A 13,980-nucleotide genomic window follows, 5' to 3' on the forward strand; every position below is an offset into this window, starting at 1 on the left:
CCTTGAAAACATGATTATTTTAACTGTTTTTGTGTTTTACCATTTTTAAAGTGAATGATCTGCCTAATCAGCTGACAGTATTTTTAGCATATTATTGGTTTTGGTAGGTGATTTCTGCTTAGGGGAGTAAGAATATCAGAATGGTGTCTCAGTTTCTGAACTGAAAGTTGTTTTGGAGGGAAAGTATTTTTGAGGAAAAGAATACTTCATATGTATGAACTTAGGAAAGATAAGAGTGCTAGGCTATAATTTAGGTGAAGGAAGTGCGCAATTATTGTGTGTTATCTAGCATTGATAACAGTGCTGTATCTTTGCATATGGTTTTGATTCAAAGCGGAAAGAATCTGTTTTGGTTTCTACTCTGGCCTATCTCAGGGAGAAGCTTGAAGCAGAGTTCCTTAAATGGATTTTTTAATATTGAAGAGTTCATCTCAGCCCTCATCTTATGATGACTCTTCTGCCTTCTTAAGCTCCTTTTTTTTTTTCTTTCTCATTTAATCCCTGTTGAGATCTCTCTAAATAAGAGCTAAGAGCTTAGTTATTGACTTAGATAAAGCCTTTACTTGAGATTTAGTGCTGCTGTTAGTATGCTGTGAGAATAAGAACCCTCAGATATTAAATTTATACTTTATTTACCCTGACTTTCTCCTGTCAGTGGGAAGTTCATATTCAAGTATCAGGTGGTGTAGTTTTCTGGTGGTTTAAATCTGTGTTAGATGAATGTTATCCTCTCTGCATTCTGGCTTCTACGAGGTAAGCGAGTGGCCTGCCCAGCAGTCAAAAGCAGAGTCCTTCAGAACTAGATCTGGTTTCCGGGAACACTGCAATAACTTGATTCTGGGTTTTACTCAATTATTTCTCTTGAAGAAGAGATCTTGATATTCTTCTTAGTTACTCGTGAGAGACTCAAAGAATCTGAAAGGGATTTCAGGAAGACCTGAAAACTTTTCCATAAAAATAGCTTTTTTTTTTTTTTTTTTTTTCCTCCTCCCTCCCCAGGCATGACAGAGATGGTACGTAAAATTACACTGAGTCGGGCAGTGCGAACAATGCAAGATCTGTTTCCTCTTGAATATAACTTCTATCCTCGATCTTGGATTTTGCCAGAAGAATTTCCCCTCTTTGTGGATGAGGTAGATTCTTTTCCTCTCAGAATAGTAAACTTATTGGATATTGTTGCCATGTTATTCTTTAGTTTTTCATACCTACCAGATAATTTAAAATCACACTTGGATGCTGTAGATGACATCTTTTTCATTTTGCCTGAGATCAGGCATAGTCTGGATGAACTGCTTTTGTTTGTTATGTGCTAGAATAAACTTAAAGTTCCAGTACGGTAGTGTGGAGTGTGGTACTCCACCAGGTTCATTGTCACTGAAGTCTTTTTAGTCCATCCTGCCTGTTCTGTCCAAATCCTTCAAAACAGCATCTTGTAGTGTGTGTTGTTAAATATGCTCACACCTTCCTGGATGATCGTCTGTTTCAATTTCTTTTCAGATTGTTGCTTTGTTTAAATATTAAGAATGTAATAAAATGCCATTCTTTTTCAGCTTTCTTTGAAGAAAAAAAAAAAAGGGGTGAAAAAGCCTGTGATGCTGTGTGTTGGTGTTTGGTTCTGTTATTACAAATATTTTTTAAAATACTGTTTGTGTTTGTTTTAACCCTGTCTGACTCCCCCAGTGCACTCTTGTATTCTACAGTATCCTCTGCTTGGAAAAGTGAGAGAAAAAGGTATGGACTTTAGTAGACTTCCATGCTGTGTGTTACTTTTTAGATAATTACCATATCCACAATCCAATGAAATCCACTAACATCTTTTAATATATACTCTTCAGGTGTGCTAGGTCACTGCCGTGGCGCTGCTAGTAACAGTAAAAATGAATAAAATCCCAATAGTACTTCAGCTTTATTGCTTTAGATGTAAGACCAATTTGTGAAAAGAGTGTAAATTAGCCAATCAGTTTAGCTATGACAGATGGAGAAGTGCAAGTAAGTTGGAAGTAAACTTTCAAAGGAGTGCACTGGGGTTCTATCGATGGCTCTTGGGAATCGTGCCTGTATCGCTTACGAGGCGCTGATGAACTGAGCAGCGCGTAGCAGCGTGGTCTGTACATCAGGTTAAATGCACAGACACACACGCTGTCAGCAGGTGGCACTGCAAATAAAGACTTTTCTCTGCTTGAACCGTTACTGAAGTGAAAACGATTCGGTTTTTGTTCCAAGAATAACAGATGTCCAGTAACACACTCCTAGGAGTTTCCTTTGCATATGTTCTTCCATCTGTGTTTGAGAAAAGCATAGTTCTTGTTATCAAACATAATCTTTTATGTTGTAAGAGTTTATGTTCTACTTAACAGAAGTTTGTAATGGAACCCCTCCCAAACAAGAGAAAACACAAAAATCCACTGTGAACCGTAAATGGTTCAAAACGCTTTTCGCTTGCAGTTTCAGGAGTTCTCAGTAGGAGCTTTCCAGTCTCTTCTGTTGTTTATTTGTGCATAAGGGGTTCTGTTTGCTTTGCAACCAAAGGACTCTTTTATCATACATTTCTATCAATAACTAAATCAAATGCTGTCAGCTTTTTCCACTTTCCCCCATCCCTAAATCCAGGTAGAAAACACTGCAGCTAATCTAATATTAGTTAGCCAGTAATTGGAGAGCTGCACTCATAAGTTTGTTGGGCATAAGCTACATTTTGAGAAATACCAACAAAGTAGTAGTTCCCTTGGTGTCATTTTTATTAAACTGAAATGGCGATAGGTATCTTTAACAAGGGCTTAAAAGTTATTTTTACAAAGTAAATATATATTTGCCTATTTTCAATATTTTTTTATCTTCTAAAATATTGTGTACTAACGTGTCACTATAACAGGAGATGAGTTACAGACAAGGAAATCTCTCAGGTGCTGCAGTAATCACCCCTTCACTAACAGAGAAGAATCTGTTGAAATCTGTGTGATAAGAACTTATTTCTAATAGGAAATTCCAGTTTCTGAAAAGGAACTAGCTTGGGATTCAAACCAGAGCTTTGACTGCTCTCATACTGCCTTCTTTGTGCTGTCTGTGAGGATGATGAATAGACCTAGTATGATTAATTTTTAATAAGAATATAATTTGGACAGTCTCATTTCCAGCACTGCATATTTTTGGTGGTTTAATCAGGTTTTCAGCTTTTGGATACCTCTCAGGCACAGACATGAATATTCTAGTCTTTGTGCTGTCAAATCTTATAGCCCATTATACGCATTTTTTTCAGAACACTATATTCATTCAGCCTGTGTTTCCTCATGAAAGGCAAACCTGCAACTGGGTCAGATTTTCATACTGTTAGACATCATATTCTCCTCTGCTGTTGACTGCAAATGATTAACATGTTTTTGAAGATAATTTCCTTCTGTCAAGCTAAGTACACAGAAATATCTCATTTAGTATGAACTAGTTTTCCTACATGGCTGACTTTTCTAAGTCTGGACAAGCTTCCTCATAATGAGAATTTGGAAGAATATAATTGAGGGGACTGTGGAGAATTTGAAGATGACTCTCAGGAATTTCCTTGAAGATCACGAAACCATCTGCTTTGTTCAAGACGGTCAAACTGCTGAAAAACAGACTGACTCTGGATTACTAGTCTCCCTTTCCTCACCATCCAATCTTCATCTGTCATGTGTAAGTTTTGGTGGACTAGAAGGTCTGAATAATATATAGACTGCCTAGTCCATCAAAAAATGGACTAGAAAATGACAGAGCAAATTACTTCCTTTCCAACTAAATGTTAAGTTTGAGATCTGTGAGGCCGACGATTGTTAAAATGCAGGGCTTCAAAAGCAGATTGCTGTTGTATCTTTAACAATAGTCCCCAGAAAGCATTATCTTTTTCGAAAAGGTGCTACTGTAGCAGAGCAGAAGTAGCCTGAGGCATGAACAACAGATGTGGAATGGGAGGCAGATTGCCCTGGCTGGTTTCACAGAGTTCTTTATTACTTTCTGCCCCAGTAGGCCTTGATTGGTAATTTGTACATACAGTTAGAGCCATAGCAGGGTGTGTTTAGTCATGGAGGTTTGAGATTAACCAAGTACAGATTCCCAAATGTGGCCTTAGTAAGATGAAGCACAAAACTGAATTATAGAGAAAAACAGGATTAGAGAGAGGTGTCTGCATCCTCACCCAGAAAGTGAAAAGAATAAAAAGAAAAAAAAAGAGTTCTGAAACTCAGGTCCAGATCCAAACGTCTCAAATTCAAAATGCAATTGAATCGGAACGTTTTGCTCAACCCTACTGTCATTTCTACATACTGACATCAGCAGCTTGGTTTCTGGGACATAAACAGGGCTTGGCACTGTAACGGACAACAGCCTTTTATAGAAACTAGCTTCTTGGAAGCAACAATAAGTATCTTTGGAGGGAAACGGCCCTTTTTCTTTCCTAAATAATCAGTTATCCTATCTGTGAGAAAATTAGATAGTCCCACGTGGAACAGACTGTTAATAGTTGGCAGTTCAAAACATGATTATTGTAATAAGGTTGTTTTGGCCTTTGGACGTGTTAAACTGATACATTAATTTAGCAGGGAAGGTTTGGAGGCTAACGTCTTTCCCAGCTGGTTACAGGGAGTCAGAAGTAAACATGGTACTGATAACTAACCCCCAGGTTAAAATCTGCCCTTTTGTAAGCAGCATATATTCACTCAAAACTCTGTCTCTCAAAAGAGGGAAAAAAAAAAACCAAACAACTAGGGAATCTTTTCATGTCAGAGAAAAGAGCAAGTACACCACCTAAATTGTCTACAATTAAAAAAACTATTCATAAAATACGGTATGTAGGTCAGTTAGTTCTGACAAACCACGGATACTTTCCCATCACTGTTACAATAATTCCTGTTTGTGGTAAACCATTTCCCTTCTAGGGCACTGTGTGGAAAAAAACCTCACAATATGGGTATAATGGCTGATACTGTACTCATGGATGTCCACAAAGCAGCAAGGGAACGGGATACACGAGTATCGAGGTCCAGGCTGCTGTAAACAGTACAGAAATAGGTCATCTAGTCCTCCAGCAACGTTCTTACAAAGTATTAAAGTTGACATTAACAAACGGATCTTTCATGGCAAGGCACTTCAAACAATGGAAATAAACAGATACCGAAAGGTTCTGGTTTGCTAACTTTTCTTTTGTTGCCTTTTTCTTGCTATTTCTGTGACTTGATGCTTTTTATAGACATGCTCACAGAGTGTTAGTAGCTGTCAAAATTTCTTGTCTGCTATTTCCTTGCTAGTGGGGTCATCTCCCATCACCCCGTACTTAGTAACTTCAATTGTAAATGTGCGAATGAAATGTTTTCTGGAATGAGTCCATTAATTTGTTAGCAGTAAAGAGTATTTGATGTAATTTTTAAGAAATCTGCAAAGTGGAAGCGTTTCTCTGGGAAAGAAGTGAAAAGTATCTTGTCTAGTCCCTTTTCTAAGCCCTTTTGCATGGTAAAATGCATTCTGCTGTGTGGATGTTGCATTGTGCTGCGTTGGCTGTTTGCAGGCTCATACACCGGAGCGCACTGTGTTTCCCACCGAACCAGCACAGCACTGCTGAAGGCCTGAACACAGACTGAACATCTGCACTAGCTTGAGGAAACAGCAGGCCAGGCATGGAGTGCTTTCTAGATTCATCCAAAGGTTTTGATTTGGTACTAAACACCGTCAAATTCTCCGCCAGCTTTCCTGATTTCACACTAGGTACCTGTGGTGGTTTAGCCCGAATCACCACACAGTTTCTCGCTCACCCTCCCCAGGGGGATGGGGGAGAGAATTGGGAAGGAAGCTTTCTCAAGAAAGCATCTGAATTATCGCATGTTATTGAACAGATCTTCCCAATACAAATCAAAGCCTCCGAGAAGAGTTGTTGAAATCATGATAGAATTTTCTTTATCTTGCTTTAGATAGAAAGGTAGTAAATGCGTGCCAAGCCTGAGGGAAGTTCTGGTAAAACTTAGAAAACCCTTCATTTTGGGGAGTGATGGTAGGTAGCACTGGAGGCGTAAACTCTATGCTGTTCAGTAAATTTGTGGTATTTGCTTAATATCTGTACGTGGGTCAATATTCTCTAGTTTTGCTAGCACTGAGTATCTGATTGTGAAAAATATTTAGGAAAAAGCTATTGTCAGTGCCAAATATTTTACTTTATCTTTCCTTCTCCTGTTGTTTGTCTGCATTTATACCTTGATAAATAAGGTGGCTTTCCTTAGGTTAATAATTATCTGTCAGTAGTTGTTCAAAATGTAGCATGAAAGTTTAACTTTGCAGTATCATATATATTAGTGACTAATAAAACAGACCTCAGGAGATTCATGACAGCATTTCATTCTGTAAATTGGTACATAACATTAAAAAGAAGTTCCTGGAATAATTTATACAATGACTTGTTAAATAAAATGACCTTTTACCTGCACCTGTAACTCCCTACTCATGCTTTTTCGTTTGTCTTTGTGCCTGTCAGCACTGTTTATCTTTTACCTTTTTTTTTTACAGTGTTTACTACTATAATGATGTGATCATGTTATTTTTATTTAATTTTATTTATGAATGCAATTTGTTGGCTTTCATAGTATCAGCCCCTCTTCCCCCTAATTAGTGTCTTTCAGTGTAATTCTTTTCCTTTTAGGTTCGTATGATGAAAGACAGCGATCCATCCTGGAAGCCAACTTTTATTGTAAAACCTGATGGAGGGTGCCAGGGGGATGGAATCTACCTCATTAAAGATCCGAGTGACATCAGGCTGACGGGAAGCATCCAGAGCCGGCCAGCTGTGGTCCAGGAATATATTTGCAAACCACTCCTTGTCGACAAACTAAAATTTGATATTCGTCTTTATGTCTTACTGAAATCTTTAGAACCCTTGGAGATTTATATAGCCAAAGATGGACTTTCTAGATTTTGTACAGAACCCTATCAAGAACCCACTCTAAAGAATTTGCACCAGGTTTTTATGCACTTAACCAACTACTCACTGAATATCCATAGTGGGAATTTCATCCATTCTGACAGTGTAAACACTGGCAGCAAGAGGACTTTTTCAAGCATTCTGTGCAGACTGTCTTCCAGAGGAGCTGATGTCAAAAAGTTGTGGTCAGATATCATTTCACTGGTGATTAAAACAATTATTGCACTGACACCAGAACTTAAAGTTTATTATCAGTCTGACATACCAGCAGGAAAGCCTGGCCCAACTTGCTTTCAGGTAGGTTGGAATTTCTGCCACGAATGCGGTGATTTCTGTGCATGGATTAATTTTCTGGATGTTTCATTCCTTTTCTAAAAGCTTTCTCTAGTTATGTTGCTGATCACTAGTGTGTAGTGCATCCGCTGAAAAGCATTGTGTGTGCTCAGAGCTTAGATTCTCCTCACCCAAATTTTACTTTACAAATTTCAATCTCCTGACCTGTTACTACTAGCCGTAAACATATCTGGAGAATTGCAAATGGGTGTCAGTCGTTAGTAGCAGCATTCACTCCAGTTTCCGTCGTCTAGATGTTATAATGATAAAGCTTTGCAGCTTCCTAACGCAGCTATTATGATGGGAATTTTAAGACCCACTTGTCATAGGTGTCCATGTTGACAGATGCAGTATTTAGAGATGGGGACAGTGTGAAAGTAGCCACTAGTATCAAAGAGAAGTGGTTTCAGTAGTTATTCAGCAATATCAGATATTTCTTGGTTATTTCTGTTCTGTCCTTCAAATGTTTCTTTCTCCTGAATGTTGACATTTGGATGACTATTGCATTCTCTCAAAGAACACTGTGAGTAGAATGGAAGTAACGTATTGCTTGTTATGCACAGATTTTAGGGTTTGACATTCTCCTGATGAAAAACTTGAAGCCCATATTACTAGAAGTAAATGCAAACCCCAGCATGAGAATAGAACATGAGCAAGAGGTAAGACTTCTCAACGTGATAGTGATATTGGGATGGAATTGTTTATGTTTAGTTTGCTGGTCTTTTTCCTTGTTTGAAAGATGAGAGCTGTCTGCTAATATGAAATCTCCAAGGTTCTCTGTAATTCTCTGCTTTGAAATCATTGCTAATGTTATACACTGGAAATGTGACTTATTGGAATTGTGAAAGCTTTCCATCATCTTTGTCATAAACACATTTATTTGTCGTCCCCTGCAGTTCAGTTAATTGTGTTTAGGGGATTGCTAATACTTTTTTTTTCATTTTTGTATGCATAATATAAATGGTAACATTGGCAACAATCTTTTCTTTTTTTTTTTTTTTTTTTAATAGTTCAATTTACTAGAGAAACTTGCCAAAATTGTTGTAGTATCATACTGAAAAAGTTAAGGTATTTGTGTATTCTTTCAGAAGCATTTTGTAATCTAGCATTGTGTATTTAAAACATAAGACATGCATGAAGTCTGAGCAAATGTGGAATAAATAATCCTTAGTTCTGAATAACTGTATCCCTTTGTACTTCGAAGCTTTCTCCTGGAGTATTTGAAAATGTCCCAAGCCCTGTTGATGAAGAAGTGAAAGTAGCTGTTATCAGAGATACTCTTCGTCTAGTGGACCCTCAGAAAAAAAAGATAAAAGATGTCCAGTAAGTGTGTTAATCTTCTTTGGTTTTTGCATCAGTGCCTTGCAGTAATTATAAAAATGAAATATTTTTTCCCAATTATGTTAGTTTATCCAGGACAATGAGTTCTTGACTGTCTGTGTGACATCCATAGTGTTAACTCTTTCAGAAAAGCTTGTAGGATATTAATTGGTGGCACGGTACAAAAAGAGTACTCAGATTTGTGGATCTGCCAGGGGAAGGTTAGGGAAAAAACCCAATTCATTATGCTTTCTGTTTAGCAGCAGCAAATCCACCAAATGGCATTCTCACAGCTCAGCACAGACCACTTCACGTGCTGCTTTCTTACAGGAACAGCAGAAGTGTGGAAGGAGCTGTGCAAGTGCTCTAGCTCAAGGAACTGAAAAGGTCCGTGTCTGATAGTGAATCAGGCTTTATCAGTTCCCTGGAATGACTCACCTTTGATTCATAACTGCAAACAATTTAGTAACTCAGCTTAATTTTTTGTACTTTTACTTGAGGCCTCTTTTTTATTCAAAACAGTCATGAGATGTAAATTTGTGTATTAATTTGCCTGAAAGTCCCAAATTACTCTGAATGAATTACTCCATTGGAGCTGAGAAGTACGAATATTGTACTTAGAAATTCCTTCCTTGATCTGTGATGATAAACAGAGTTAAATCTATGATCTAAAAATGAGAGGAACTACTTGTGGTGGGATCAGACTGAGAGAAAGAGTATCTTCTTTGATGAAATGCCTTGTTTCTAGGAGACATGAAAGGGAGATTTTTTTTATTTTTTTTTTTTTTCCCCCTAGAAATTCTTGCTTATTGGCCTGCCTCCATACTAGAATATCAATTTTGTTCTTCTCTTGGCACTTAGTGGCAAGCTTAAATATGTTATTCATGTTCTATAATGATTTCAAGGGCAAATTTGCTGTCCTTTTGTAGACAGACTCCCCTGAACAAGACATAACTGATAATACTTACAAGTTCTGTATTACTGTAATATTATTATAAGGTGAAACTATTCTTTCAGAGGCAGTTCCACACAGAGAGGCTGCTGTGGTCTGTGTACAGAATGTCTTCCAAAGCAATCTGTACTGTGTGTGGCCTGTACTTAACCTTCACCCTTAAGATTACTTCAGTGCATAGAGCTGAAAAAAGATCATTTTTTTAACCTGTAATTATGTAACTAGTCATGTCTTTAGTTATTTTTTTTTTTTAATGCTGAAGTTATGTCAGGCATTCATTAACTATGTATTAGATATGGAAAAAAAGGCAAACAATAATTACAAATAAATTTCTGGAGAACGCCAGTGTGTGTGGAACACTGATTCAACTGAGGATTCTTCTCTGACACATTTTGAATACTAAATGGTTTCTAACAGGCTTAGTTGGTGATGAGATAAACCATTGGCTCTTCAGAGCAAGAATTCATCAGTGATACAGCTTTTTGCAGGTGTTGGTGAATATCTATGTATCTTCACCTTAAATCAATCCTATTGCTTACTGCAAAGGGTACTATTCCAGTAACGTTTGGCGTGGATATACTGGAACTCATTTGTGACAACTGCCCATCCATTCAGCTGAGTTGTACCCCTTCTACTTCCAAGTACTTCTTATTGAACTGGAGATGGTGCATGGAAGTCCTTAAGGAGACACGATCTTACCATGAGCTTCAAGTAAAGGACCTCATTCTGGTCACCTATGGAGATTTACACCAAAGTAAATGCATTTGAGAGAGGAGCTGAGCACCAGTTGCTTTTGCCTGATCTTCGCTAGCAAAGGTTTTGCAATGCTTTCGCTTTGTGTCCTTCCTCACTCATTTCAGTGCATTTTCACTAGTTCTAGTGTGTACTCTCACATTCCGTCCCACTCTTACCAGTAACTGAAGAGAAATGGTATGATTCCTCTGTTTGCAGGACAAAGAAAATAACTAAATAATTGACTGGAGATAGAAAGCAGTAGTTTTATCTATCCATAGTAATAGTTTTGCTAGTCTAATTGCTCCTGGCAGCAGGGAAAGGAAAATTCTGCCTATCAATAGGAAAAAAACCTGAAAGAATTCCTATTCTGAGAGCTAGCCAGCAGCAAATATTGCAGACCCTAGTTTTGATGCTAATTAGGTAATGGACGTTAATTTAAGTAAAGTTTTAAGTATATATATCTGGATTTGAACACGGGAAATACTGAGAAGTCTGAGCTGCGTCTCAGGTAAATATTCTACTGTGGGGATGGATTTGATTTCCTTCTAATTATCTCCCAGATTAAAATAAATGAAGCATCTAAATGAAAGTGAGTTTTAGAAGTCATCCTGAAGTACTTCATTATCAGGAAAGATTAATAGCTCAATTTTTTTTTTTTTTTAGTTTAATTTTTCCTCATCTTCATGGAGTGTGTTTTTTTTGGTTTTTTGTTTTTTTTTTTCTTCTCTCCTTTCCTGTGATGTATAACATTGATGGGGACAAACTTTTTACCAGGGCCTGTTGTGATAGGACAAGAGGTAATGGTTTTAAAATAGAGGGAAGCAGATTCAGACTGGACACAAGGAAAAAAAATTGTTACGCTGAGGGTGATGGAGCACTGGCCCAGGTTGCTTAGAGAGGTGGTGGATGCCCCATCCCTGGAAACATTCCAGGCCAGGTTGGCCGGGGCTCTGAGCAACCTGATCTGGTTGGAGATGTCCCTGCTCCTGGCAGGGGGGCTGGACTGGGTGGGCTTTAACGGCACCTTCCAACCATAACTGTTCTGTGATTCTGTTCTATGATTCTGTGATTGAAATGTAAGTTAAGTTGAATAAGATCTGTTTATCATGACATACATAACTCTTAATTTTTCTAACACAATTCTAGTCTTTACATGCACCAATAACTGGTACTTATCTTGGCACTGCCAATAATTAATCATTGAAAATCTGCAGTGGTACAGGTTCAAATGAATGTACTTGAATATACTTAGTGGCTATTGTTCCACAGTATGACTGATCTTTCCTTAGTTTTAAGAATTTGTCCTGGCCATTTAAGTACTGAGATACGTGTTTAATATTTTGTGCATGTAACATGTTTAAACAAAAACTTCAAATGCATGCAAGGATTTTTTTTTTTTAATCACTGTTGAGGAAAATCTCATTTTCCAACAGAAGAGGAAATCTCTTTTGTTGTAGAGCTGAGGGAAGTCTTTGTGTTATTCTGCGATGCAGGGAACGTAAGGAATTAAAATAGAATAAAAAATGACACAAGCGTATGTGAGACTTTTGGGAGGTGAGGAGGGTGGGTACTGCACAGCGCCTGCTTTTCCCTGACGTTACGCAAGCCCAGCCGGACAAATCCCCTATACCTCTTCTGCAGAAGATTTATTCTATACGTCAAGATCCTGAAGGCAGTAGGTGTCCTTATAAAGGTTCATGTCCTGCTTGCTGCATTAGTTTCCTTGCTGCTTCCAAACCCTCTACGTTAGCGCAGTCGTAGCCAAAGTCCGATGACGGCAGCCAGGTACTGCTCTACAGGATGGAGATATATGACAATGGCTAGGAGCCTCTCAGAGGAGAATCTGAAAGTGGCTCTGGGGGATACTTTGTCAGGCTGCTTTCGAGCCATTCTGTAACCCAGAGGTGAGTGGTGTCTGGCTCTGCCTGACCAAGGAGAGCCTGGGTAGCCGTTCCTGAAATTGGAGGGCAGCTAATCAACTACATGTTGTATGTTTTGATTACTTTTTTTCCTCCTCTTTTTCTCCTCCAATAAAAAGGTATGGTTACAAAAGGAGGATTTCAGATTTTTTCTTTTTAAAATAAATTTTATTTTTCCTAATGAAATTTTGCAGGAGCCAAAATGTAGAGCCCTTTTTTGCCCTAGCTTTTTTTTTCCTTGACTAATCCTCTTTTCCTTAGGCATTCTTGATTTGGAACTCAAGTTTCACTCATAATTAAGAAATTAAAGTACTTAATAAAATAATGTGGAAGATACTAACTCTTTGATTTTGTTTGTGTGGCAGTACTGTTCTCATGGATTTTAAGGTTTGAGTAGATCGTTGCAATCCAGGCTGATGATGCGCTGGAAGAAACACAATCATTTGTGGCTGAGCTGTTTTCTTGGAAAGAGAGTTTTGAACTCCCCAGTAAATCTGTTAAGTATTGTCAAACAAAGCTTACTTTCTTCTAGCATTACTACACAGTGAGTTCAGGGGGTGGTGATGGCCAGTAATCTTGATTTCTGTTCTGAACATCTGTCACTGCTAATTTCAGAATTATCGTGGTGGTTTTTCCAGCTTTTGTCAGCAATGGTAGCTCTTTTAAGTTAAACTTGATCTAGTGAATACCTCCAGTACCAGATTAGCCAGCTGATCATTGTATCATCAGGAGGGAGCTTTCCTCCTTGAGTGAGAAATCTGTAAAAAAAGATGGGTAAATGTGGGATTTTTTTTACTTAACCTATGCAAAGCATCGTGTAGAGCAGAGGTGGCGGGTTTCCCTTTGCAGGTGTGGGAAGCAGTCGCAGTATGCGTTTTTATCCAAGTCTGTAACAGGCAACGTGGTCAGAAAGCGTGGCTACGCCCAACTTCAAGTGAAATCCTTGTCGCGTAGTAGTGTAAGGTAAGGGTGGACTGTTGGACTGTGCTGCGTGATGTTTCTACAAAGAACCTTGTATAAAGCTTGCATAGTATTAAATTTGCTCTGGGTTGACTTCTTGCAGCAGAGGTGCTGTTCACAGCCCGCTGAAGGTGGGAGAAGACGTCAGCTAAAGGAAATCTGCACAATTAAATGAATGGTCTAATGACACCGAACAACATTTAAAGTAAATCAACGTTACTTATGTAAACAGCAGTTTAATTAAAATAATCACTGATGCAAATCTCTGTTTATATTGTGACTCCAACAGAAAAAACATTTTAAAAGGCTTTGCAAACGTCTATTTTTTTGTGCCTAATTTTGAATCTTTATAGTAGTAAAATGCTTTCATTTCAGTGTTTGTTTAATTATTAGCAATTTATCCTTTTTAAAATTGCATTAGATTTGAACAGGGAAAACGAGCCTGTCTTGTGGGCAAATATTGTGTATTCTCCACTGGATGTTCGGTGTAAACTCTTTGACTGGGGGTGTGATTGCAAGCTGTGAGTGTGATTGGGAGCGGGTCTGCTCTAAATGTCTTAGGAAGATCATTTATATAATCTCATCAATGCTAATGACCTGCTTTCCTGTCCTGTCAAAAATATTTGTGCCCTAGTTTATTAATGCTAATTAATCCAGAGATAATAAGACTTCTTTATATTTTTATTGCTGTTGTTTGTTCCATGTCCCAGTATGATCTCTTGCTTTTACATGCCTAGATTCTTACATATTTCAAGACAGAAAATAAGCATTTTATTCTTTTGACAAAGAAGGCATAGTATTATGACATGTTTGTCATTAGAAATATGAGT

At 38.0% G+C, this 13,980-nt stretch overlaps 1 protein-coding gene across 2 annotated transcripts in view; it reads left to right on the plus strand.

The window, feature by feature from the left end:
• TTLL11 (tubulin tyrosine ligase like 11) overlaps window positions 1-13,980 on the plus strand; it is a 50,790-nt gene that overhangs the window by 7,931 nt on the left and 28,879 nt on the right. For both annotated transcript variants that reach the window (XM_086763781.1, XM_086763782.1), the window contains 4 exons: window positions 1,000-1,133; window positions 6,653-7,228; window positions 7,828-7,923; window positions 8,469-8,587. In XM_086763781.1, coding sequence (XP_086619907.1) covers window positions 1,000-1,133; window positions 6,653-7,228; window positions 7,828-7,923; window positions 8,469-8,587 — 925 coding nt within the window. The remainder of the gene's footprint in view (window positions 1-999; window positions 1,134-6,652; window positions 7,229-7,827; window positions 7,924-8,468; window positions 8,588-13,980) is intronic.

This window comes from Chlamydotis macqueenii, chromosome 20 (genome assembly GCF_036417535.1).
Source record: "Chlamydotis macqueenii isolate bChlMac1 chromosome 20, bChlMac1.mat, whole genome shotgun sequence".
In the NCBI taxonomy this organism is placed as follows: domain Eukaryota; kingdom Metazoa; phylum Chordata; class Aves; order Otidiformes; family Otididae; genus Chlamydotis; species Chlamydotis macqueenii.